General features: G+C 44.1%; 1 protein-coding gene across 5 annotated transcripts; it reads right to left on the bottom strand.

The window, feature by feature from the left end:
* Positions 1-2207: 2207 nt before the first annotated feature.
* MTRR (5-methyltetrahydrofolate-homocysteine methyltransferase reductase) lies at positions 2208-26336 on the bottom strand. 5 transcript variants are annotated; one of them, XM_010970375.3, is made up of 15 exons: positions 26247-26336; positions 24755-24919; positions 23693-23846; positions 21908-22025; positions 19022-19397; positions 17987-18109; positions 16338-16491; positions 15454-15542; positions 12893-13073; positions 10912-10954; positions 10182-10368; positions 7436-7554; positions 6275-6367; positions 6001-6183; positions 2208-3772 (listed from the first exon to the last, which is right to left on the bottom strand). In XM_010970375.3, exons 2-15 carry the CDS (start codon positions 24881-24883, stop codon positions 3631-3633), a joined length of 2091 nt encoding a protein of 696 aa, XP_010968677.1. In that variant the 5' UTR covers positions 24884-24919; positions 26247-26336; the 3' UTR covers positions 2208-3630. The 5 variants fall into 5 exon arrangements, with proteins under 5 accessions (XP_010968677.1, XP_074212192.1, XP_045362839.1 ...); XM_074356091.1 differs by lacking the exon at positions 7436-7554 and having other exon boundaries at positions 15454-15592; XM_045506883.2 differs by lacking the exon at positions 21908-22025 and having other exon boundaries at positions 23707-23846.
* Between the last annotated feature and the right edge of the window lie 49 nt (positions 26337-26385).

Raw genomic sequence — 26385 nt, 5'->3', positions numbered from 1 at the left:
ATTTTTCTCTTTCTGGCTTACTTCACTTAGAATGGTCATCTCCAGGTCCATCCATGTTGCTGCAAATGGCATTATTTTATTCTTTTTTATGGCTGAGTAGTATTCGATTGTGTAAATATACCCCAACCTCTTTATCTAGTCATCTGTCAATGGACATTTAGGTTATTTCCATGTCTTGGCTATTGTAAACAGTGCTGCTATGAACATTGGGGTGCATGTATCTTTTTGAATTAAGGTTCCCACTGAATATATGCCCAGGAGTGGGATTGCTGGATCATAGGGTAAGTCTATCTTTAGTTTTTTAAAGAACCTCCATACTGTTTTCCACAGTGGCTGCACCAAACTACATTCCCACCAGCAGTGCAGGAGGGTTCCCTTTTCTCCACACCCTCTCCAGCATTTATCCTTTGTGGACTTTTGAACGATGGCCATTCTGACTGACATGAGGTGATACCTCATTGTAGTTTTGATTTGCATTTCTCTGATAATTAGCAACGCTGAGAATCTTTTCATGTGCCTGTTGGTCATTTGTATGTCTTCATTGGAGAAATGTTTATTTAGGTCTTCTGTCATTTTTTGGATTGACTTAGTTTTTTTTTTTATTAAGTTGTATGAGCTGTTTATATAGTCTGGAAATTAAGCCTTTGTCAGTCGAACCATTTGCAAATATTTTCTCCCGTTCCAAGGGTGTTGTTTTGTTTTGCTTGCGGTCTCCTTTGCTGTGCGAAGGTTGAGTGTAACTAGGTTCCATGTGTTCATTTTCGCCTTGTTCCCGTCGCCCAGGCAGCCTGCCCTGGGAGACCTGCTGAGGTTAGTCAGAGAATGTTTTCCTGTTTTCTTCTAGGGGTTTTTGCATTTAGCACTTATAAGAAATCAGACCAAATGTTCTGTAATCCATTTTTATTTCCTATGCCATGAACTGTTTGCGAGTGTTTAGCAATTCTTCAGTGTGGCCATTATGGGTAGCTTCTTATAGTTGATTAATTCTATTCGGATTAGCAAACAATGCCTTAATTTGCTGCGTTTTCCTTTATGGCCTAGTTCATAGTCTAATTTTAAAAATGTTTCAAGTGTATCTGAAACCAACATGGGTGCCTCATTTGTTGAATGTGGCACATACATCATCTCGTTTGCGAACTGTAATGTTCAAATTCTCGTGTATTTTTATCTGACCGTTCATGGCTAGATTAGTGCACCAGTACTATGGTGTCAGGAATTCAGTTTAGAATACTTGAGCACAGATCCATCGGTGTGTTAACAGAGCAAAGACTCTGTGTAGTCAGCACTCCAATGAGGATAATAAGCACGTAATGACCAGTAATGACCATCTTGCTCCTAAGCTCTTCAATTAATTCCACCACCAACCAGCATTGTTGCTGAAAGTAATGGGGCCAACGAAGGCTTCTTAGAATAACTGAGGTTAGAAAGGAGCTCTGACTGACTACTTAGTGGCATTAATATATGATGGAGTTTGGACATTAGTTCAGAGCACCCCCCACCCCTACATAAACAAGGCCAAAGACTTTTTCTAGCAAGACTCTTGGGTGGAGGGCCACTCACGGTGCTAGGAGGAACAAAACCCTGCCCCTGGAATACCCACAACCACCGTGAATAAACTTTCCAGCAAGATGTGAAACTTTTCATGAAAGACGTGGCTGGACCACCTAGAGACAGAATCTTGTGACGGATGGGCTGTAGGATGCTGTGTGCCTGGTTGGCTAATGAACTGTTTAGTATCTGCACACGCTGCAGAATCTGGACTGGGATCCATTTTCACTACCGTCTGTGGGCAAGACTGAAGGAGCAACTGATCAATACCTAAAACTTGGTATCTAACAACAGAAATAACCGGGTTGTTATGCATAAACCAGGTGCCCGGCCAGGTTCTGGCACCTCCATGACCACACCTGCCTCCTCAGGGACTCACCAGCCTTGGGGTCAGGCACTGAACCACAGCGCAGGGAGGCGAGCACAAGCTGTACGGTGTGTCCTCCGTCAGCTGTCAGTACGGAGTATTGTTCTTTGTCCCTTTCGATGTTTCCACCTTAAGTCTATTTCAGCTGACACATATATAACATGCGTATAACTTTGCTTGATGTGTTTTCTTATGCCTTTTGTTTTTTCAGAAATATTTCTGCTATGAAATATATGAAATATATGAGATTAGAGAATGTAATAAACATTCATGAAGGCTTAACACATCTTAATACAGTATTTCCTTCAGATCTTTATTTTTCAAAATGACCAGAAGACTTTCACAGGTAGAGATTTGTTTTTCAAATGCCAATCTCTTTAATATAAAAAAACAATATATGCTGGAGACTTGGAGAAACGTTTTCACATCTGTTTTACATTTTGTTTTCAGCTTTGACACATTTTATGAGAGAATGTGTCACTGGGAAACGTCTTAGTCCAAGTGGGCTGCTGTAACAGAATACCACTGAGGGGCTTTAAACAACAGAAACGGCTCAGAGTTCCGGCCCTGGAGTTCAAGGCCAGGTGCCCGTATTTGTCAGGTTTTGGTGAAGGCCTCCCCCGGGATGCAGGCTGCCGACTCCTCACTGTCCCCGCCAGCAGGAGAAGCTGGAGCTTCTTAACAAGGGCGCTGATCCCCATCCCGAGGGCTCCACCTTCACGACCTGATCACCCCCAAGACCCCAGCTCCTACCATCATCACAGTGGAGGGTAGGATTTGAACATGAGTTTTGGGGGATGTAAATATTCAGACCATAGTAGGAATTTAAAAAATATAAGGATATTAAGTAAGTATATTAAGCCTAAGCTAAAGCTTGCATGAGATAATGGAAGTAAAACAAATCATGTGGAAAAACTAAACAATACGCCAAAGGGAGCCAAAATAAAAAGGTAGGGAGTGAGGAGGGCTGAATGGAGAAGAAAGAGACTGTAGCTTTACTAAAAAAATGTACTTGTTCACATCCGTAAATTGAATGCAAATTTCCCTGAATTCTGGAACTGTGATACTAAAAAGAAGTAACTTTGGTAAATAAATCATATGCCAGAGTGGAATTTCAAAACGTTTCATATTTCTAGCATCATTAAAAAACTAAATCTCTGTCAGTATTACCTTAAAATATTTTTTATCAGAAATATAGTTTTGTTAATAAATCACTTAATAAAATTATATAAACATAATCTGATATGCCATACGTATGTAATCTTAACACAGTAATATGAATACTCTTTATGGTATATTTTATATAGGAATATAAATTATTTTTAGATTATTTTAAAAAGTGGTAACAAATTCACAGGATTTAACTATCTACCCAGTTAACTCTAGTGCCCACAACCCATATTGCACAGATACAGATTCCTTGTGAGCTGGTCAGGGTCCCTGCAAAGTCCTCCAGGACGTAGAGGTGGCCCCGGGAGGTGCTGGTGGAGTGAGAGCTGCCTTCCAGCTCAGGGAGGTTTGGGGAGGGGTGGGGACGGGGGCAGATATGGAAAACTGAATCGAAAGCTTCCTATATTGTTAAATGGTCCACCATCCTCCCTTCCTCCAAGAAATGTTAAAACTTTTTTAATTGAAAGTCTCAATCTTCAGTAAAGTTGTCTTTTAGTACATTCAGTCAAGAAAACTTAATTCTCTTCCTCTATTTTCCAACTTTATCACCAAATATCCTGAAGATACCGTTTTTCTTCTTTTAAAGTAGCCAGTGTTCTCATTGCTTCTAGTTTCTCAACTCCAACCTCTTTGCTTATTACTTCCACAAGGGCATCATTCACATCCTTAGCCATATTCTTAGCGTCTCTACAAAAAAAGAACAACAGCATTGATGCTCAAGAAACGGGAATTTTTACCAAATCCTCCTGAATTCACAATCTCATTGCTGGTGGCTCCACTATCACGACACCTCAGTCCTCCCTCCGTGCATCTAGAAAGTGTTCCACAGGCCTCCCAGCCTCAGTCACCTATCACCCCCGCAACGCCAGGCCTTCACGGGGACCACACTGCTCATGGCTCAACATCCTTCAAAGGCGTCCCTGCTCCGGGAGCAGCCGAAATCTGTGTTTGAGGACCTCACAACCCACCCCTTCACACCTGTCTTCCCTCTATTCTCAAGGCACACAGAGTGACTTGCACTCCTGAGAACAAGCTGCCTTTACACCACTAGGCCTGCACATGCACGCTCACACGTGCACACGCAGTTACTCACGGACACATTTACTGAGCACCTGCTGAGGGCCTCGGCTCTCACTGAGAGCTCTTCCACGTCCCAGCTCCTTCACCCGCAGGACGGGCGAGGCGCCCCTCCCGATTGCGCACGCAGCCCCCAAGCAGCACCTGCCATCCCCGAGCATCTGCTGACCGGCCTTTCCCACGGAGGGGGTGGTTTGGGGTGCGGAGTCTACCTCCTTGATGTCCCGTTTCTCTGACATCCGTACAGTGCCAAAGCGCTCAGTACACACTCGTTTGTTTGTTGAATGAATAAAAGTGTCAGACAGCACTCTAGTGTCAGAACTTGAGCTTATCCTGTCACTTACAATAAAACTTCCTGAGAAAATCGTGCATAAAGAAAGGCTGTCTCAACTTCCTCATCACACTCTCTCAACGACTCCAAGAAAGCTTCTGTCCCCATGGCTCAGGGACTGCCAGTCACTAAACCTACTGGTCCTTTCTCTGTCCCCTTTTTACTTGACTATCAGCAGCAAAGGCTCCCCCTTGAGACAGTGTCCCCAGGCTTAGGGACAAGTTCGCTCTTTTTGCGTGGCTGTTCCTTCTCAGTCTCCTTTGCTCGGTCCATGTTAAAGTGAGTGGGGTTTCCTTCTGAGCCCTCGCCTGACCAGCTGCGAACCCTATCGACTTCACTCCAGAGGGGTGAAAATGAAGCACCAGTTATGGTAAAGAGTTATTTCTGGGTTAATGTTTTAAGAGTTTGGATGTTTAAGAAATCCTCCAATTCTCAATTACCAGTTACTGATACATTTGTACGTATGTATTTGCACAATGGACTTCAGCTCTATTATTACAGGGGCATCTACGACGCCAGCCTCTGACACTGACAGCACTGTCCTTTACAAACAAAACGAAGACCAAATACTTCATTAAAAGTGAATGAAAACGTAAACCAACAATCTCTGCCCTTTAAGACCTAAAGCAGTGTTTTCTAGCTGAGTCACTAACGGGTCGTGAAATCAACTTACTGCCCACAGTTAGTTTTTTTTTTTAATGAAACAAACAAAACAGAAGTTACCAGAATGTGTCCTAAAGAATAAGTCAGAAAAGTTAGCTCTTGTTTAATTATACTTATAGGTCATTATGCCAGTATTTCTTTTTCTGTATCACAGCTTAAAAATACCCCAAAACTTGACTTGGTGACTTAGTGAATGTTTCAAATGCCAGGGATCTATTAGAATTAAAAAGAGTAATTCTTTACTTCAAAACTCCTTTTTAAAAATCTAGCAAAAATTCCTTGAGTTCCATTAAAACAAGCAGCCAAGATCCTAACATTTTTACTCTCTTTGGTGATCTCAGGTTTCTATAACAAATGCTTCCTCAAAAAATAAAATAAAACCTAAGAATGACTCCTGGCTATGCCCACTCTGACACTACAAATTACGCGGTGAAGAAAAAGAATCCCAGATCCACATTCTGAGTCAAAACCAAAGCTTTTCTCCTTAGCTAGGTCAACTGCACAAAGCACACACTCTGCGACATAACAGCATGAATCCTGAAACTCCAGGTTAAAGGGTCACCAGCTTAACACAGCATGACTTTTAGAGCCTAAAACATGTATTTAAAGCAGCACAAACCATTCCCCAGTGCATGACTTAATTTTCACCATTTTCCTGATAACAACAATTTCGTGACTATTAAACGTATGTTAAAATCATACCAGAATTTGTATTTCTATCCCTGTCCTTAAGAATCAAATCTCTCACCCGTACGTGTCTAGATTATTAACTGATAGGCCCTGTTTCTTTAGCAAGCATCACCGACCGCCCTCCCCTCAGCCACCTGAGCACGTGGCCACTTACCCACACACGTAAATGTAACCATTCTCGTGAAGAAGGACCCTCGCCACCTGCTTGCTGTGACGCTGGATGTGGTCTTGCACATACTTCACTGGGGCTTCCTCCTCCCCCACACGAGCATCTCTTGAGAAGGAAACTTTCAAGTGAGTTAGAATTCCACACTTAAGGAAATGTCTGAGCTCTTCTCTGAAATACAAAATACACAGGTCGCTGGAAGGTTTGTAACTTAAAGTTGAAAAGGTCTGAAATGAGAACCGTCCACCAGCAGTCAAAGTACCTGAATAAATAGTCCCTGTCCTTATGTCTGCAGCCAAAGAACAACCACATCGCTCCGAACCGCCCGCCCGGGCGCTGCTCTTGGAGTTTCTCTCTAAGTGAAAAAGAAGGTTGAGATGCTTGATATAAAGAACAGGTAAAAACAACCTCTGTTTGGTCAGGAAGCATCACCAACAATCCCAGATGGGCCTGTAGAACCCACCTCTGCGGTCACGGAAAGTCCACTGATTGAATTCACCTCTTACCGCCCGCGGGGAGCCTGAGCCACTGCAGCAGACGCTAAAACGAGCTGGCTGGCGAGCTAGCATCACCTACGCACTTTCTACGTTATCTCTATCATGGGCTCATTCAAAATACCAGTGTGAAGCCTAACTTCTACATTAAATATTAATTATAATTTTATGAATAAAATTAACTCAATTAATAAAATGGAAAAGTGGCTGAAAAGGTAGGATGACTTGCTGTGAAACGTTTCAGAAATAATGGCCCCTCCAAGGATCACACTGAGTGTATCTGCCATTACCTTTTTGCTTTAAGGAAAGAAATAAAACAAAAGAAAATAAAACAGCAAGAAAGACTCTGTCCAAAGGATATTGCTACACTGTCCAGGGAACATTACATAAGAATTGTTATTTCACAAACAGGAAGAGAAGCACAATTTCATCTACTTATTTTATATCAAATAGTTGTGTTCTGATACAAAGATACATGTATTAATATCATTCTGTTGAAAATTACTGGTGTCGGGGTTTTAACTTTGAAACCTGTGGTATAACTGGATCTCTGTTACTGCTGACTTCATCCAGTTAAGGAGTGGCTGACATCCGAGCAGCATCAAGGTGTGCCTGAGATCTGTCCCCAGCTACATGCACTATAAACCACAGTGCAGTGGGAGGGGGGGGCGCTGGGGGGACAAGACGGGCACAGCACCGCAGCGGAAAGGGACGTTCCAGCACAGAGCAGCATCCCCAGAAGATACATTTACTTCTCCCACGGGGACAAATTATGCTATCACACACTTGATAATAATTTTTTAAAATAAAAATTTTACAACCAAAGTCCAATGTTCTAAAAACTACCAAAGAAACAGAAAAGTCCTCTATTATATTCCTACCCAGGATCTCAAGGGGTACATTTCTCACCAGCCAAAGAAAGCACACACCTGTGCTGCAGGAAACCAATGAAGGGCGCCACGCCCGCTCCTGGTCCCACCATTATGACAGGGGCGGAGGGGTCATTCGGTAAGTGGAAAAAATTTGTCGTTCGAGGAGAGATGGTTATCTGAAATATTAAGCCAATGGTCGTTAAGTTCAAAAAATACCTAGACAAAAACATGTAACCAAGGTGATCTCTGCTGAAGAAACCAGAAAGTACGACTTCCCTCAAAGAAGCATCATAAAACTAAACTGCAGCATTAAATCTCACTGAAACCACAAACACACCTGTCAATGCAGAGAAATGAGTCTGTCTCACAAATTTTTCTTTTCTATCCAAGTCAAAGGTGTTTTAAGAATGATAGGCATGATATTTCTGAGGAAGAACACTGAATAAATAATAATCAGACTCTTTCTCCAGGCCCAAGAAAAGGACCTGCTTCCTAGTAGGCAACCGATTCTATGCAGCATGAAGAAATGCACAAAAAACAGACACATGACCCTTCATGTTAGGACATGAAGGACAATGAAGACTGCCCTCAAGATGGGGAGACAGCTTTAGGCCCAATCTGGCAACCAGAAGGGGAATTAAGGGGCTACTCTGAAGGTATAGAGAACTGGGCTGTATTTGTTACTCTAGGTCCAATGTTATTTGTGTTTTGTTGCAAAACTAGAAGAATAAGTGATAGACAGATAAGCAAAATCTCTTGGTTACAATTTCGAAAGGTTTTCCTTCTAAATCATGTGCCAAGGATGCCCACCAGTTATCAATTTGTAAACACGTGTATCTTCCAGTTGCAGTGAGTGGCACTAACAGTCAAGACAGACAGGAATCTTTCCCACATTCCTCGCCTGTGTAACTAAGTATTTTAACCTCTAATTAGAGAAAAATCGTATGAAGTTCATCAACAGGATGAACACAGTACTTTTTAAATGAAGAACTGGCAGAGCTGTGTCAAATGGCTATGGTTTCATTCTCGTTTTGGAATGAAACTGTGATTAACATCACATTAGCCTGATTCACTTGATTCCTTCCCTTGATTTTATAGAAGGTACTCAACATGACAAGCAGTACAACTGAGAAATGAACAAAACCACCTCCGTCTTTGTGAGACTTACACTACATGGGTGGAAAAGACAGTAAACACACATATATCTATGGACTGACAGGTAGTGGTAAGTCCCAGGAAGCAAAAGAAAACAGGATGTGAAGGGTGCGGCAGGAAGCGTTAACGAGAGCTCACTGCCGTCTTCCAGGCACGGGCGACAAGGAGACCAGACGCTCACCGCCGGCTCTCCCCAAAGGCTGCAGCTCTGCACCACGATCTCCTCCACCTGGATCCAAACCCGAGGAGCACCCCTGACCTGGATCACCCCACCTGACGTCAGAGGGAAAGGGCAAGGGAGGCGAGCCACATGCCACGCCACCTGCTCAGAGCTCCTGCTCAAAGGTGACATAATCCTGCCTGCTCACCCCTCACTGCTAGGGCTGGTCCACTGGCCAGGCTAAGCATCGGCGAGAAAGGAAGCCTACCCCCTCCACAGCAGGGACACCTGTGAACAACTGTACTGTCTACCAGCTGGGGGAGGGTGTGTGGCGGACGGATCATGTGAACGTTAACGTGGTCTCCACTTCCTAATGAAATACAGTACTATCAGCATGTTGAAATTTAAGTAATTTTAAATTATATCCTTTATATAAATGGGAAAGGAAGAAGGGAGGATGGGGGGGAGAATGCGTGAAAGAGAATGCTTACTGTTTGTAAGACGTTATCAATATGCTTTTTTGTAACATTCTGGAGAGCATCTGCTGTGATCATGAAGTGACGTAATACTTTATGTCAGTACTATAGTGTTTCTTTTCAAAAAAGAAATTTCCCAGGTTCTCAGTATTTTACTAGTGCATAATAATCTAAGAGTCCGAGGGCCACACACAGCAAAGCACCTCTGTTCCAGGCAGCACACTGGGAAAATACCAAGTTAAAAGGCAATTTCAAGCACTAATCTTCCCTTAAGCCTCAACTACATACCAGAAATCTTAATCCCCACTAAGTGCTTTCAACTTCAGTAACTTACAGCAACCAAACCAGTAATAAGATAACACTACAAATGATGTGTTCATTTTTCAATACCATGGAGACTTCATGATAAAGACTGATTTTTTTTTTTTTTAATTTCAACCATCCTCACCAGCGAGGAGGGACAACAGTAACTGGTCCCCAATATGTGGTCTCTAATGAGATTCTACCAAGTGTGGATCAAAATACAAAATAATACCACGGCCCTGACAAAAGGGGAAGGAACAAGGGCAGGGGAAAATCCTACTATTAATAGTTGAAGGACATAAAATTAATCTTCAGTTGTCAACTGACTGCCATTTTAAAGTGACTTATTCGGAACACAGGATACAGACTGAATGTAAGATGAGCTGTTCCGCGTCACCCGACTCTTCCTGAGCCAATCTGCCAAGAACATTAACAGAAAAGGTCTCCTCCTCCATGACTGTGACAAGCCAGCAGGAAAGACTGTATTATCTGAAATCCACACGTTACACATTTAGAAAATACAGACTATTTAACAGTGAGTGAAAGTAATGTTTCCTGACTTTCCAAAAGAGATTTTAAAATTCAAGTGTGGCATAAATTTCCTCTGAAACACTGACAGCAACGGACAAAGCAGGAGACACTCCACTGCTGTTTCTAACCAGGCAAACGGCATAGTTTCAGTGATCCCGAAACCGCACACTCGTCGTACCTGGGGAGCCAGGGCCTCTTCGCCGTCTGCAGGGGGCGCACGCGTGTTTGGCTGAAGTATTGATTCAACCAGCGTGGCCAGCCAGCCTGTGCACACGCCCCTGCGCGGGACCCCCGCTGTGGAGTCAGAGGGAAACTCCACAACGTTAAAAATGAAATGAAGCTTCCCTGGGTGAAACAGACTGGAGCTGCAAAGACAAAGACGGGGTTTTAAACGCCGCATTAGGATGAGCACACACAGGCCAAACTAGGCCTTCTCACTGCACTGAGGGGTGCTTCCTAATAGGCTCTGACCCACCTTCTGACTCTTCCGAGAGCAGCTCTGTTCCCTACTGCAAAGCCACCCTGGCCTCCAGCTTTACATCATTTAGGAAAGCTTCCAGTTACCTGCCTGCCTCCAAGATTAGACAGGATTCACACAAACTTCCCTGTCTCCTCCCTACCCCAGGGACGGCGCCGGGCACACCAATCAAGGCAGCAGATGGAGGATTTGGACGCTCGCTAAGAGGGGAACCATGGGAGCCACTGAAGATTCCACACCCTACGAACTCCTAGAGGACAGGAGTCGAAGCCCAGTCTTCATCCTCATCCCTATCACGCCTGCCGCTGTCTTCCACAAACCTGAGCAGCTTTCAGTAAATGAACTTGCAGCTACTAAAGATTTAGAAGTCAAGAGTTTCATCACGTCTTAGGAGAAAGACGCCGTGTATCGTGCTAATGAACATCAGTACCTTGCACAGGAGTACGGTCTGGGTTGCAGCTTAGGAAGATGCTCTAGAAGAAAATAATAAGCAGTTATTAATTCATTTTTACTGAAAACAAATTATATGCGAAGGGTAAAAATTCAAGGTCTGAATTTGATTCGTTTTCTCTTATTTGGAATATTCAAAACAGCATGTTTTAGTTTTAAATCGTATTTTACAGCATACATTTACTTATTTTAGAGTAAATTCACTGTGTCTAAGTAAAATATTACTAAATATTTTTTCCAATTCTTAAAGGCCAGACATATCGCATTTCCTCAATCTGAACTCAGTATGTCTACCTAAAGGCTGGGCTGTTTTTTTTTTTCACACTGAGGGATGAGAAGAACAGGATCCACGAATGTGCTTCATAATCAGGGAAAAGTACACCCTGTGTGTGCACCTGTGTGTGTACACACACATTTCTGGGGCACAATGTCCAGAGTTTTCAAATTATTAAGATAATGACCCAAAAAAGATAAAAGACCACTATTTTAAGGGCTGTGGAAAATGCTCAGGCTTGAAATATTTTTCTTTTTTATATTAACATGGCAGTGACAAAAAATAGGAGTGTAACGGTGAAATATAATCAAATGATCCAGAAACCAAGTGGTTTCCAGACACATAGGTACACTTTTAAAAGAAGATTAAGAAGTGTCAATATTTGAATACCTAACTGTCCACTAACAGACTGGACATTGTGTTCAGTACGTTATAGACAGTTATTTCTCCAAAATTCGGAAAGACTTTTCTAAGATATCTTACAGTCGTAATATCAGAATAAGGTTTAATAGAGGGCTTGACTTAGTACTAACCTTTAAATATATTAAGTTTTCTGACAAAGTTAGAAAATAACTAAAATTTTTATAAGTCTCTTTTTTTACATATCTATGTAATAAGCGATACATGTAAGTTTAAAAAAGTAACAGAAAATTTGTAAAAAGGACTGAAACACGTTCTCGGTGATGAACAGCTTTACGAGACCTCCTAGAACTGCCCTACACGCATTCTGACGGGTCACCAACCCCTCATTAGCTCAAAACTGGACCGATGAGGGTGAGAACGTTCATTTGAAAGGGAAATAGGAAGAGCAGCCTCACCATCCTGAGGAGGAGGAAGGAAAATACTAATAAATAAAAACGAAAAGCAAGCAGGGCCCGACTTGTAAAGGAGAGGCCCCCCTCCTGTCCTGGGCATCAAAAGGGACCTTGCTGGCCAGCGTCCATGTTCTCCTGTCACCCAAGACTGATGCAAGTCCCAAACATTTCACTGCTTATCACCATAGGAAAACAGATGAGATGATGAAACTACAAGCATAGGAAATAATAAAGGTTTTAAAATCCTATAAAATTCTTACAGGCACTGTCCCTGGTAAACGTCTCCAGTTCCTGCCACTCCTCTGCGGGAGTACGAGGCCCGGGAGAAACAATCTGGACAAAAACCAGGGCGGTCTTACATTCGGATGTTTTGTGAAGGGTCCCTCACAAGCCTAACCCCCAGAGGCATCGTGAGTAAGGCCACGTGTCTGTACTGGTCCGACATGAGGAGCCCCCTTTGGCTCTTCAAAAACCCTAAATCTCAGTTTGCCAGGACGGGGCATTTCTATTTCTGTCTCTGCACACAGAGCGTGTGCTTTATCAAACTCCATCAATTATCATTATCTTTAAAAACGAGTCTCTCTTGGGAAGCTCGTTTTTAGATAAAATTTGGCCAAATGCTTTCTGAAAAACAGAATGAAAACTGGCTATATTAAGAGAGCAAGTGACAGTGACAATGGTAGGAAAGAGAAATTTTTTAAATGTAAATGCTTGGAAGAGAGATTCTTTAACTTCAAGGCAGTTCAGATGTCCAGGCGCCCTGGGACAAATGGGAAGACCACTTACAGACCAGTCACTGAGATGTGCTCCCAGGCGCCTGCAGGGAACTCAAAGGCGCTCTTCCCCGGAGAGGCCGCCCCCGCACCACTCACCGAGCAGGAGGCCGAGCGGGGGCCGGCAAGACGGGAAGGCCCGCAGGAGGCCCAGCACGCAGGCGCGGGCGTCCCTGACGAGCCGGTTGTAGTCGGGCGCCCCCTGCCGGCTGCACAGCTCCTGCAGCCGCCGCCTTTCCGCGCCGTCGCTGGTGTGGTCCACAAGCGCTCGCAGAAACGCCTGTGGCAGGGGCAAAGGAAGGCCTGTAACTACGCATCGTTACCCCAGGCCACGATGCCTGTCCTCGTCTTAGCTGACCACTGACACCTACAGTTACTGGACAACTGCTGAGTGCCGCTCCTCTGACAGGCACTGGGCACAAGATGAGGCCCAACCTGCCCTTCGGGGTTCGAGGGTGGCGAGAGCAACGAAGGCACGAAGTCATTAGCGGGGACTGGCCAGCGACCCAACAGGAGCCCACGGATGTCAGGGGCTTCTGAGGCCAGGGGCTTCCGGAACGAAGGCTGAGCGGAAGGCCGGCCACGGGGAAGGCGGAGTGAAGCACAGCCAGGCGGATGACGGGGCTACCCCAGGGCCGGGAGGCAGGCGAGGCCCGGCTCGCGGGAGCAGGCGCAGGTCGGCACAGACGGGACGTGTGGCCGCGGAGCAGAGGCCGCAGAACAAAACGGCGGGGGCCAGGACAGCGAGACGCCCTGCACGCGGCTCTGTCTCCTCGGATCCGCAGCGGGAAAAGGAGAGCACGAACAGTAAAGTAAAGCCCCGAATCCCAGTCTCAAGGACCCAAGCGAATCCACACTTGCTCGTCACATTTGTTTCAACGTGCTTCCAAGTGTGCCCATCACGCGGCACACGCGGCTCTCGTTGCTCCAAGGAAGCGAGGCATCTGGGCATGTCACCTGCATCAGTGCTGCTGAAACGTCAGAGGGCACCCCTACTTTCACTCCATGGCCCCCACGGACCCCGGGGCCTGGGCGCCCTAAGCAGGGACGACTAGGTCCAGCGCCTGCAGGTCACGGATGTCCACTGGCCTCGCCCAGAACCCCTACCTGAACTCTCCAGGGACAAACAACTACATGGCTTCTTCAAAGCCCCGGACACAGAGCCACCCCTGGGAAACACTGCGGAAGGAAGCCCCGGTCCCTGCAAGAGTCTCTGGTAGAACGGGACTTTACCAAGAATGCTTCGCACCACAATTTCTCCAGTCGATAAAATTTCCTAAGTTACAGGCTGAAATAATAGCAACTGTAAATCCCTTAAATTATTTTCCACTTTACAGTTACAGAAAACTTTCTGGTACTAAAACAGGAAATACTGCACTGTGCAGAGAACAAGCTAACAAACATAACTAAAATTTAATCTAGAAATATTTTTAACCTATAGTAATTCTACTCCGAGGAATTTTAAAAAAGGCTTCAAACAAGTGTACAAAGATGAATACAGTACTAGAATGTTCACCTAGTTTTGTTTTTAACAGTGGAAAACTGTAAACAACCAACTGTTCACAATCAAATCAATTATGTTGCACCAACAGCGTATTTTAAAAGTATCTCCAGCACCTTTCCATGCTGGGATATCCAAACTCATGATTTCTTTTTAAGTGAAAAAGGCGTGTCACAGAACAGCACATAGACTGCATGACCTCGCTTTTCCTCAGCAAAACAAAACTCAAGTGAGGGTTTGACTATAGAGGACTTTCGTTTCCTAAGTTACTTACTTCTGTGTGGAAATTTTATAAGCAGATTGCTTATGTAGTAAAGAAAAATGTATTTTTAAATACATACTTTATGAAATGTTCAGAAATTGTAAAGCTGAACTAAAACTGAGTTATTTAATCAAGAAGTTCACATGACAGTGAACTGTAAATTTACTCAAATTACATCTGGGGCTAAACTTCTCTCTAAAGTAGTTTACTTCCCAAAGACCACAAATGCAGTAAACACATTAATAAATTAACAAACGCATTAATAAAACAGAGACTACACACTGCACTGCGGACAGGGCAGCCTAATAATAGCACTATTTATGTTTATTGGCAACACAAGCTCCATTTAATACGTCAGTCGTGCCTGGCACAATACTGACATCTAGTGGCTCTTTCTGTCTCCAAATTCATTTAAATTACCAACACAACCTACCAAACCCCTTCAATTTTCCCTGAATTCTGACACAGTAATACAGATTTCTACACAAAAAGGGTCTTCACAACATTAAGCAGGTGGCAGGTAGCGGAAAGCATACCCTCCCACGTGCTTCCTGTCATCAACCAGAGAAGGTGTCCGTGCGCAGCTGGAGAGCACGAGTCACTAGGGCCACTCTCCCCTTCCAGTGAATGTCTAGTAAATAAAACAGGACTAAGAAACAGCCCTACTTTAACAACCTCATTTCAGTAGAAAACAAAATTTCAAAATAAGCACAACAAAAAACATATTTATCCTTGACAATTACAAAGATACCACACACCCGGGGAACTGTTTTGAACACATGCTGTGAGGACCATATTTTCTAAGCCTTCAAAATCTGCAAATACCAGATTTAATAAACCGTACACAGAGGCAAGCACAGTCAGCCAAACACAAATAATTAAAATATATATATATACCTTTTTAGGAACTGCTCGTATTTCAAGGCACCAGGTGAAAAGGAAGCGGAGAGAACAGCCCTCGGGTACATGCTGGGGCAAGGCTGCTCCTTTTCAGGAAGACGGGAGAGAGTTCGTGACACAAAGTAAAGTTCAATCCCTAAAAACACAAATAGCTAATATTTCACATTATTGTGCTGTCAAAGTATAGTATGACTTGTGACAAAGTTTAGTCAGTTAAAAACATCTCCCCAAGAGGAAGACAGCAGAAAAACACACTTTACCAAAAAAATTACTATGAATTCAACAGAATGACTGTATTAGCTACATCCACCAAGTCTAGGTATAACAAACAAGAGGGAAATCACCCACAACCGGGGAACAAAACGCCCATCACCACTGCCCATTATCCTCAAAAAGAATTTCAGACTGACTCAACTCCAGTTCAAAGGATTCTAAGCAGATAACTAAAAAATGACTTCCTTTAACTGTGGAAAAAATTATAATATGCTAACTTAGAAATAAAATAATACTAACTGCAAAAAACAAACAAATCGGCCCAACTAACCCAACCTGCTTCTCCAAAACTAGTTACATTCATGTTTTCAAGTTTTCCCCAGTCTGCCACAAGCCTGTTAATTTCCAGAGCTTTGAAAAAGTTGATTCCTCAACTTCATTTTCAATGTTCATAAGTGTCCAATAAGCATAACCTCTATTACCATCTCATTCAGCGTAACGGACCCAGTCAGGGTATCTGACGTGAAAGTTAAGAAACCACCAAGACCAGCGAGAGGTCTATTCCACCGCTGATCGTGGCCGACCCTCGGGTATCTGTGCATACTTGTCCTCGTCACCTCCAACCCCTTAGCCCGATGACACCCTGAGAAGTAAGAGCAGGGCTGCACCTTTCTTCTTTGTGTCTGCCTTAATTTTCAAGAAGACACGGTGTTCTAGCCTGTCTGCGAGCTGCAGCCTTTGGACTAGGTCCTGTACCTCGGAGTCACTGTTGGGACAGATAACGTTGAAGGCATCTCCAGGCTGATAGGAAAAATTTGTTTTCTAGAGAAGAACCAACATGAAAGAAAAAAATTCCATATAAGTGAGTTTTAGTTCCAGGGCAACAAAACCAGAGTTTTTATTTTATGACCCTTTGAGTACATGAATTAGAAACAAAATAATTCTAATTGCAAAAAACAAGCCCAACTAACTGAATAAATATATTTTTAGTAGAAGTTACTTTTAACAAGAAATTCTGTAGTTATCCAATGTTTTGCTTTATATCATTGAGTATTCAGACTGGAAATAAAGACTTTCTGCGTCTTCTAGAGAGTAAGTTGCTCCAATAAACAGTGTTTCAATGATCCATGTAAAAATTCCTCTGATGAAAACACACACACAGAAACACACACGTTACGCGCTAAAGCTACTACCTTTAGGGCCACCTGCGTTGGCTTCCAATCTCCTCTCTTTACTCCTTTCCTTTGGGGAGGAACTGGGGTGGGAGAGAACACTTTTTTCCCCTTAGTGACACACATTAAACCATCTGGCATGGTACTGGCAGGGAACACACTCGGGCTCCAGAAGGACCCCCTCCCCACAGCACGTCTACTCAGAGGGTGAGGAATGCTCCGAGAGGGCCTCTGACCACGTGTGCCCACAGCCCTAGCTTGTGAAGGACACACACTGGCCCCGCCCATTGGCCAACCCTTGCCTCCTCATGACAGAAAGTGTAAAACAAAAATAAAATGTTTTGAGGTACATAGGATATTTAATACTACAGGTTATTAAAATGTTCAAAAGAAACGTGGAACTACTCAACAGTATGTAAGCAAAACATCTAGCTCTGACACCTGTCATTTTTTTTCTATTAGAAATTCAACTAACTCTACAGAGACAGCCTTGACACGCCGTCTTCTGAAGGCCCAGCCCCCTTCGCAGGCCCCCGTGAAGGTAAAGGTGGAGCTACATGGCTCCGGGCAGGTCTGGAGGCACTGAAGGTTCCAGATCAGCAGCCACAGTTTCCTAACCTGCGGCCCCTGGACGTGGGCAGGGGCCGGGAAAGCACATGGATGGGTTCAGAGGCAGCACATAAACCCCCTGAAACTGTGCAACACGTTTACAGACAATCACTTTTCTGGAGAGGGCGTCCACAATTTCTTCCAGATTCTCAAAGGAACAAGGACCTCCACTCTGAGAAATGAATGTCACACTCCTGTCCAGCCTGGTCAACTGCCGCTGACCCCAGGTAACCAGGTGCCTCTCCCGGGGCTCTTTCACAGAAAATGCTGCTCTGATTCCTTTATTCTCAATAATTAAGGCAGCAACACTACTCTCTCCAGCTGAACCCCCTCCGGTCACTCCTTGCTTTAGCCCCTCCTTGAAGTGAAAAGAAAGCGGGTATGAGGTGGAGAGGAAAATGATGGGTGAAGAATAAAAAGGCCGATGTCCCACCAGAGACCTCACTCTTCCTGAGCGTGTGGACCAGAACACACCACGCAAGTCCCTGCCCTCCTTGACAGCACACCTGTGCTCAGGAATAAATTCTGTAACTTACTGAAATGTCCAGTTCTACCAGAAGTGTGGTTTTTATGGCATCATTCGTAGTCAGTTGAACTGCCTTTGAAATTGGAACGTGAAAAATTGGATCCACTGAAGTCACAGAAGCTTGGCTTTCCTCCTTGAGAAACAAATGTGATAAAATATTACTAAATGCAATTTTCAATTACACTTACCAGTGCTTCACTAAGCGATGAGGTAAGAGCTACCACATCTCTGGAAATGCCCTGGCTATTTAAGTGTTCTTTTCTAAGGTAAACGGCTACAGACACATTCTGCTCAGTCTTTCAGAAGAGAAGCTCATCCATTTCCCAGCCTCCTTGGTTATTACACTTTGCTTGGAATTTCTGAGATACATGGGAAACATCAGATACTAGTATTTTCACAAAAAGGTCCAATAGTCTTCCTAACAAACTTATGCAAAAAGAAACAGTACACTTGCACATTTCAGACGGAGATTCTAAAGGAAATGACAAGATGTTTATTAAGGTTGGCGGCTATCTATACAGATGGTCACAAGAACCCTCAGAGTGGTGGGCAGTGCTGTTCAACAGAGCTTCCTCGATGACCGGATGTTCCACGGCTTCACTGGCCCCATACAGGAGCCACAAGCCACGTGTGCCCACCGAGCACTGGAAATATGGCTAAGAAGTGTGACTCAGGAACTGAACTCTTAAATTTAAATTAATAAAAAATAAAATTCAGTAGCCACCTGTGGCTAAGTGTGAAAGCCAGAGGACACCCTCCGTAGCTACAAAGAAGCGCTCACCTCCTGCAGCCTGAGGGCAGAGAAAGGAATGATTCAGGAGAAAAAGATTCTGACTGGTAACTACTCAGTTCCCCCGCCGTAGTGCAGGAGCAGCCAGATGCCACGCGAATGGATGTGCATGGCTGTGTTCCAGTAAACTTCACTTACAAACGAGAGGCGGCAGACCACACTCGCCCAGCAGGCCACAGCTTGTTGGCCTCTGTGTAATGTAATTAAAAATCCACCAGCACTGCCACCCATGGTGCATAAAGTAAAACCGCTCACCTGGCCAAGCGGCTCCTGCAGACACGCCTGCAAATACTCTGGTGGCAAAGCGGGAATGTTCAGCGAGGCCTGTGAAAGTGGGGGGCCTGAACGGGTAAGTGAGGACTCAAAGTCTGCAGCCAAAGCGCTCGATTCTTTGTTCACTGCACTTTGTTCCAAAACTTCAGAATCTTTTTTTCTTGAATCATCTAATCTCAGAAGTTCAACTTGCGATTCAACGTGTAATAATTCCAGTGCCACAGGGTCTGTCCTCGGGGAGGCATCAGACGCCGCTGTGAGGGTTCCACTCATCTCCTCTTTTCCTCCAACTGACGTGAAATGCTTGGTGAGGGCGGCCCAGAGTCCATCAATCCATGGCTCAACCACAAGTTCTAAACTGGATCATTGTAACAAAAATGGAAAAAAGAAATGCCTAAGTTCTCCATTTAAATATACAATGATGGGATAATGGCAGAATCTGTCCATCTGGCAGAACACTACCAAACTGTCAAAAACACTAAATATGAAGGCTACTCAAAATACAAAAAATACTTATGAAGGATTAAGCTAAGAAGCAGAATATTATTGCATTCATTAGCACTGAGCTGTAAAAAAATATGAGCATGTATAAAAGTCAGAGAACAAAAATGAAGATAATTCAGTAATAGGAAACAGGAGTGTGATTTCTCTTAATTTCCTAAAATAGAGGTGGTATTTTAAGTTGTTAGTTTTAGACAGGCATGCATAATTTTGATGAGGCTAGCAGAACTTACCCTAAATCCAAGACCACCCTAATATCACAAACAATAATTACATCAAATTACCATCTCTTTTTTTCTGGCCTAGCCAATTTACTGATCTTTGCTTTCTATAGGTTAAAATATCACCAAGAAATCACTCCAGATTAATGCTCTTTGAGTAAGTAAACAGTTCAAACCTTCTATCAGTTCTGAAGAATTTTTCTGGTAAAATTTCCAGCAGGGCTGACCACAGAGGGAAAAGCAATAATCCTTTAGGAGAGCTCAATTAATCATAAATACATTTTAAATATGGTGGTCTCACTACTAGCAAAGAACACTGACTGAACAACATTCCCCACACTGCCTGAACAGAGACGCTGAACATGGGGGAAGGGCCAAGGCAGGCTGCACCAGGACCTCGGGAATAACATCCTTGTTGTTTTCGATCACAATTCAAATGAGTTAACCATTAAATTCCAATTCGTAAAGCTAAATGACCATTAAGAGGAGACACATTTTAGACCTCCATCTTACTGTGACTTTGTCTGTAATTTCACTGTGTTAACTTGGTGATCACGCAGTATGCAGCTTAAAACTTGGTTATACAGACATCTGTCCCTCAGGAGCCTCTGGAAAAGTATGTACAATTAGCAGTTCAATAATGACAGCCTCCTTTAAAACACCTTTCTGAGAACTCAGAAATACTAAGATGATACCGGCCATAATCAGGAGACTGGTGTTCGCCGAGTGCTCAGTACACGGCAGGCGTTGTTCTAAAACGACAACTCGTATTATTTCCCATGATCCTCCAAAGAACCTCACACAATATATACTATCATTAACTACTTCACAAGGGAGAATCCAAGGCACAAAACGTAAGTAATCTGACCAAGGTGTCACAGTCAGCAGGTGGGGAAAATCAAGGATGTGAACCCAGGTATTTGGACTCCAGTCCATATTCTCAATCCCATCAACGTGGTGGCACAAAATGCCTCCCTGAAAATATTTTAATTTTAGAAAAGGGAGGTTAGGTTGAAAATTTAAGAGATGCAAGCTGCTGAAATGCACATTCAAGAATTTTAACATCCAATCCAGTAAATTTTTGGTTTCGGGAAACGAAAAGCCTTTGAAGTAAAATACAGACCGAGCAACAGGACTTATGGATTTTATAAGGTTTAGCAATTAAATAGCTCATACAGGACAATACACATTTAATGCCAATAAGGTGGGGGAGGGGGGCCCAATATAAAGGGACAAAGGTAAAAGATAACACGCCAGGAAATGTGGTAGAGCTCTGTCCGCGTGGAACGTGATCCCTGGGGACGTGGAGAAGCCCACAGCATCACAGCTGCAGAGGATGCTGGAAGCAGTGGACTCAAAGGGGAAACAGAAGGGTCTCCAGCACCCTTGGGCGAGGCGTTATACGCAGAAAAGCATGACACTTGCTGAAGCTATCATGATGTATAAACACAGATCTAGTAGGTAAGAATTTACTTAACATCTGCAACTGGTAGAAAAAAAAAATCAAGTGTGTGTGCACGTGTGTGCACACAGTTATCTGGCTAAAACAGTTCAAGGATAAATACCAGGATAAACTATAGGACAAGCTTTCTAAAGTCTCTGAATTAACACATAAGAGGACTTAAAAGGCGGCACATAGGGTGAAATACTGATTTGTAAAAAGAGTAAATTAATAAAAGAGAAATTATATTGCTGGTTGGAATGGCAGCAAATGACCTTTAAGATGGTGACGGAAAGAACCAAGGAACCGGTGTGCCCGGAAGGCTCCACCTGTAACGCGTGGCCTGTTGGGTAGGTGTCCTCCCACGAGGTCCCGAGTCCAGTCCTGTCACCCACTATCCGAGTTCCTGCAAATACCTACACAGCTGTAAGACAAAGTAACGGTACTGGGGCACCTTTCCTAATTTCCTCCACTAGCAGTACTGATGCGGATGAGGCACTTAATAAAAAAAAGTCAACAAAATAGATAGATCAAACTCTGGAGGATCTTTTTTGGTCCTGGAACTAAAAAAGGAAACAAAACCAAAACTTTCAAGACCAAAGTTTTACTGCGAAATCAGAAGTGAACCCCTTTCATAACCTCACTGACTTTCATCACGTATTAGCCAGGCTGACCGGAAATGACAGAGAAGCGCGTTGCTCTTACCCTACACAGTCATCCGCGTGGCCAGTGTCATAGAAACGCTGGGCACCAAGCTCTTGAAGTCGTTTATCAATTATTTTCCCCCCATTACAGAAGTACGTGTATTCTGAGTCACCCAGACCTAAAGAGCCCAAATAGGTTATTGGTACACAGTAAGGTTTAAATGTAAATATATTCAGAAGACACAAAGCATTTAAAACAATACCATTCCCGGCCCTTGTTGATGGAACAAGAAATAATGTATAACTTCACATTTTCTTATTTTTCCCTTGAGAAATACTAAGTATGCAAATAGAAACAAAACACTTCGGACCACTGTTAACAGAAATGTGTTTCACATTTTTGCTTCCATGCATCTGTGCAAAAATATGGCAATCTGAAAACAAGGATTAACAGGATTAAAAACATTCAATATGTGTATCTGCAGACTTTTCCTAACTACTGTAGGGTCTGCAAACTAGAGCCCGTGGGCCAACGACCACCCACTGCCTTTAGAGTTTTGTTAGAACACAGCCAGGTCCATTTGTTTACATTTTGTTATGGCAGCTTTCAAGCTACATCGGCAGAGATGAGTGGCTGTTACAGAGACCACAAGGCCTGCAAAGCCCAACATATTGACTATCTGGTCCTTCACAGAGTTCGCTGACTCATAGTCTGGGACGTGGAGAGGTACATCTGAGACATGCTCACCTGCTCTGTTTCTATGCTGATACATTAGGAATTGCTTCTATGTTTCCTGGTAAGAAAATGGACTAACATTTTCATACTTAGTTGAAATTTTAAAATTAAAAGCTTTAATTCTTAGTTGTTTAATCATCTCCATATATTTTCCCTACAAGAAGGTGGGCCCATATTTGGGCCTAATATTGACTAAAAAAGCTAGACAGGTTCTGGTCTTTATAAATAATCTTTTGAGGAATGTTTGAAGCAATATGTACATGTTCACTCCTGAAAATAAAGACACTGGAAAAAATCGAATTAAAGAGATGTAAACACTCTAAAATGCTCTTTTGAATACACTGTATATGATAGATCTTGGCCAGGGTCACAGTCTCACATTTCTAGTCAGTTATTTATCATAGCACAATCCATCCCTGCTAGACACCCTACCAAAAATGGTTCTCAAAGGAGGATGCAGGTCACATGCCAGGCAAACGGAGCCTTAACTCCCCCTCCGGTTTCCTGTCTGGCCAAGCTGGTCCTCCTGATCCTGCAGTATTTTAGAGCTCTACTTCAGAGCCCTCACAAGTGCTTCTTAAGCTGAGGTACATATCAGAATCACTGGGAGCTCTAAAAAATACCGATACCAGGATCCAACCTCAGGACAGTTAAGTCAGAATCACTGGAGGGGCTCAAAGTAATGGAACTGGAATGAAAACACCCCCAGCTGATCCCAGTGTGTGGCCAGAACTACCATCCTAGGGAATGAGAGCCACCTGGGAGCTTAAAAAAACCCGCAATAAAATAGCTTGCAGGGCTGCTCCTTCAGGGATTGCTCGGGGTTGGACACAGCCACCAATACTGGGGAAATATTTCAAGGTTGAATCTGAGGTGCGCCCATGGTTAAGAATGCCACTTAGAGGCTCTACGGAGGAGCTGCTGTGGGGTGAAGACTGGGGAAATAGCACATTTTTTACACTCAAATGTTATACATACATAAAATATTTATATAAAACCCCAAAATGACAAAACCCACAGTTATACACCATGATTTTGAAAGAGACATTTAGACCCTAGAGTTAAAGCCAGCAATAACAGTACAGTAAGTGCCCAAAATATGGCACACACCTAGGAGTCCGTACCGCAGGTGAGCAAAGAAGTCGGCGGGCAGCGACCGGTCCTGTATGGCTTTAACAAACTTGCGGGCTGTGTCGGGTGGGTCTCCGTTGCCTGTGGTGGACACCACCACCACGAGAGGCGCTGTTTCAGTTTTCAGATCATACTAGGAAACAAGGGTGTCACGTCAGAGATCTGCTGCCGTGTGTGTTTTTGACGTGTATCGGCTGGGCAGTCAGCTTAATTTACCATCTTTCAGTCTGCACTGCATCATGGTAGAGGTACAGAGAGCACTTTTAAACCTTAGCCACTCCTCGGACAGCAGGAAACCTGGCTATCAGGAAGGGCGCTGCTCCCTCAGAGTTCCAGGGAGCTGAGAATATCACCAGTGGTAATAAACTGAGATCATCAGTGTTTCCAAGTCTTACAAATCAAGTTTTTAATCTCTCATTCTCACCTAAATTTACACACTTCAGATGAAGCGCTTCACTGTCTCTATTTATAACGACTCCCCAAGCTCGGCTCCTCACGAGTATCATTTAACCTGCCTCCAAGGAATTCACTTTATTTTTCACACTGACATAACAGGTAAAGATTTGAGCTAACATTTTACCAGGCAATTCAACACTTTCAGGACACTACACAGTTTGTCACAGTGAGTTTACCTTGAAAAAACTGCCATGATCTAGGAAGAGAGCTGTCTGCCACCAATGGCAAAGTCTTTATTTTGGGGACGTACAAGCGGGCACTGGGATTCCCAAGGTGGAAAGGAAACCCGCGTTCCTCTGAACACACTTACCTCATTTGTTCCCAGCCAGCTCATGAGATAAACAAGGCTAAACTAATACTTCCATGTATAGTCCAGAACAGTTACTTATCTTAGTTTTTAGGACTGTAGTCTAATTCAAAAAAAAACTTACAGGTTTAAAAAAAAAAAAGGTGGCAGGAATCTTACAATGCAGCTGATAGTGATGGTGGCACTTAGAATCCTACTCTGTGGTTTAACATTGGCTCCCAACCTAAATACTTCAAAGTACAAGACACAGGAGGAACCATGTGAGTAACAGCTCTTACCTTATCCGACTCACTAAAACAGTGGAGATCTGCAGAAAAGCCATGTGTAACTGCTTTTTCACATATTTCTTCCGCTATGGCCTTTGCCTGTCCTTGCTGTGTTGCATAGAGCAACAAAAACCTCCTCATCACCTCTAAAGCATATGCTACAGCTTAACGGTTACACTGAAAAACAGAAAAGGGAATTTCTTTCTCACAAAGTAGTAACAACCTGCAGGTACTAATTCTCTTAATTAAAAAATGACTGCAGCAACAGCCACACAATATGAGACTTCTCTAAATGTGCTTGTTGATGGAGATAATGACAATACACACCTGACAGAGACAGTGCTTGAGACTCAGTACATCGCAGACATCTTTTAAAAAACGTAAAACTAAAAATTCATTAAAATTGTAAAAAAAAATTGGTTCATCCTTGAACCCAAAGCTAAACAGACTAATAAGAGTAATCTAGTTAATCAATGCTCATACACTGCTTTCTTATTTAATTCAATATCCTCTACATGTGAGTGCATGTGTATATATATACATATGTAAATACAGAGAAAAAAATATTTCCAATTCACTCAAGCCTTCTCCCCATACTCATCCAGGGTCTAAACCTCAAAAGGCTGTCAGTTTGCAGGGAGAAACTTAAACTGAAACCCAAACCAAAATCTTGCCTCTTAGTGAATGAACCGCCAATATTTGTATGTGCCTCTAGCCAATTAGATCTAAACACAACTTAAACCGCGAAGAAATTAAAGGGTAATAGAATAGTGCTAAGTAACATGCTAAAAATCATGGACTATCCCAGGGAACAGAGCGACACCTGGCATACAGCGGGTGCTCAATGGGTTTACTGAACGAACAGATAAATAACAGCAAGACACTACACACCTGGAAAATGTGAAACCCTAGTGATGGAAACGGCATCGCTTAATTTTACAGCTGCGACCTGGGAGCCAAGCACAGCTCGAGGTGCTTCAGACCATGACCCCCTCGGTCCCACAACCATCTTATAAAGCAGGTACTTCACCCCACGTTTCCCAGAGGAGGTTCCGCGGCGCCCGCAGGACGCAGTCAGGCGGAGAAACGGCGGAGCAGGACGCGCGTCTGGCTTGGTCCGCGCTCCCAACGTTCCTGACTCTCCGGCACCCGCACCTGACCCCGCGCCCAGAGGTGCCCTTTCCCCCTGCCTAGAAAAGGGTTCGGAACCAGGAGGCCGACGGAGGAGGAGCCCACAGCGACCCGCGGGACCGGCTCCGCTCTAGCAAACGCCGCGGCGCAGGCGGGGACCCGCTCCGGGAGGCGGCGGGAAGGCCTCAGGGCCGAGTTCCCGCCAGGCCGCAGCACAGGGGGGCCAAGGTCCTGACCGACCCGCTCGCCCAGCCCGGCCGGGGGAAGGACGCGGGGACGCGAAGGCCAGTGCCCTCGCCGACCTTGAACCGCCTCCCCTCGGGCCCGGGGCGTGGGATACCCACCCGGAGAGCGGCGTTTACCGAGTACTCACCCGCGGGCTGCCCGGACGCTGGGGAAAAGCGAAGAAACTGCACTGCCTGCCCCCGCGCCTGCGCACGCAGAGCCTAGAGCTCGGCTCCCGAGACCAATAGGAAGCGCGGGAGAGGAGCTGGGCCAATCACAGCGCGCCG

The sequence above is a fragment of the Camelus bactrianus genome, chromosome 3 (assembly GCF_048773025.1).
Source record: "Camelus bactrianus isolate YW-2024 breed Bactrian camel chromosome 3, ASM4877302v1, whole genome shotgun sequence".
Lineage (NCBI taxonomy): Eukaryota > Metazoa > Chordata > Mammalia > Artiodactyla > Camelidae > Camelus > Camelus bactrianus.
Note: the sequence above shows the minus strand (reverse complement) of the source record. Positions and strands in the feature narration are given on the sequence as shown.

Coding starts and splice junctions, on each gene's coding strand:
- MTRR (XM_010970375.3), bottom strand. CDS start 24,883: ATGAGGAGGTTTTTGTTGCTCTATGCAACACAGCAAGGACAGGCAAAG. Junction 23,847..24,754: donor GTTTTAGTGAGTCGGATAAG/GTAAGAGCTGTT, acceptor CTTGTTTCCTAG/TATGATCTGAAAACTGAAAC. Junction 15,543..16,337: donor GGCAGACACAAAGAAGAAAG/GTGCAGCCCTGC, acceptor CTTCCTGAAAAG/GAGCAGCCTTGCCCCAGCAT.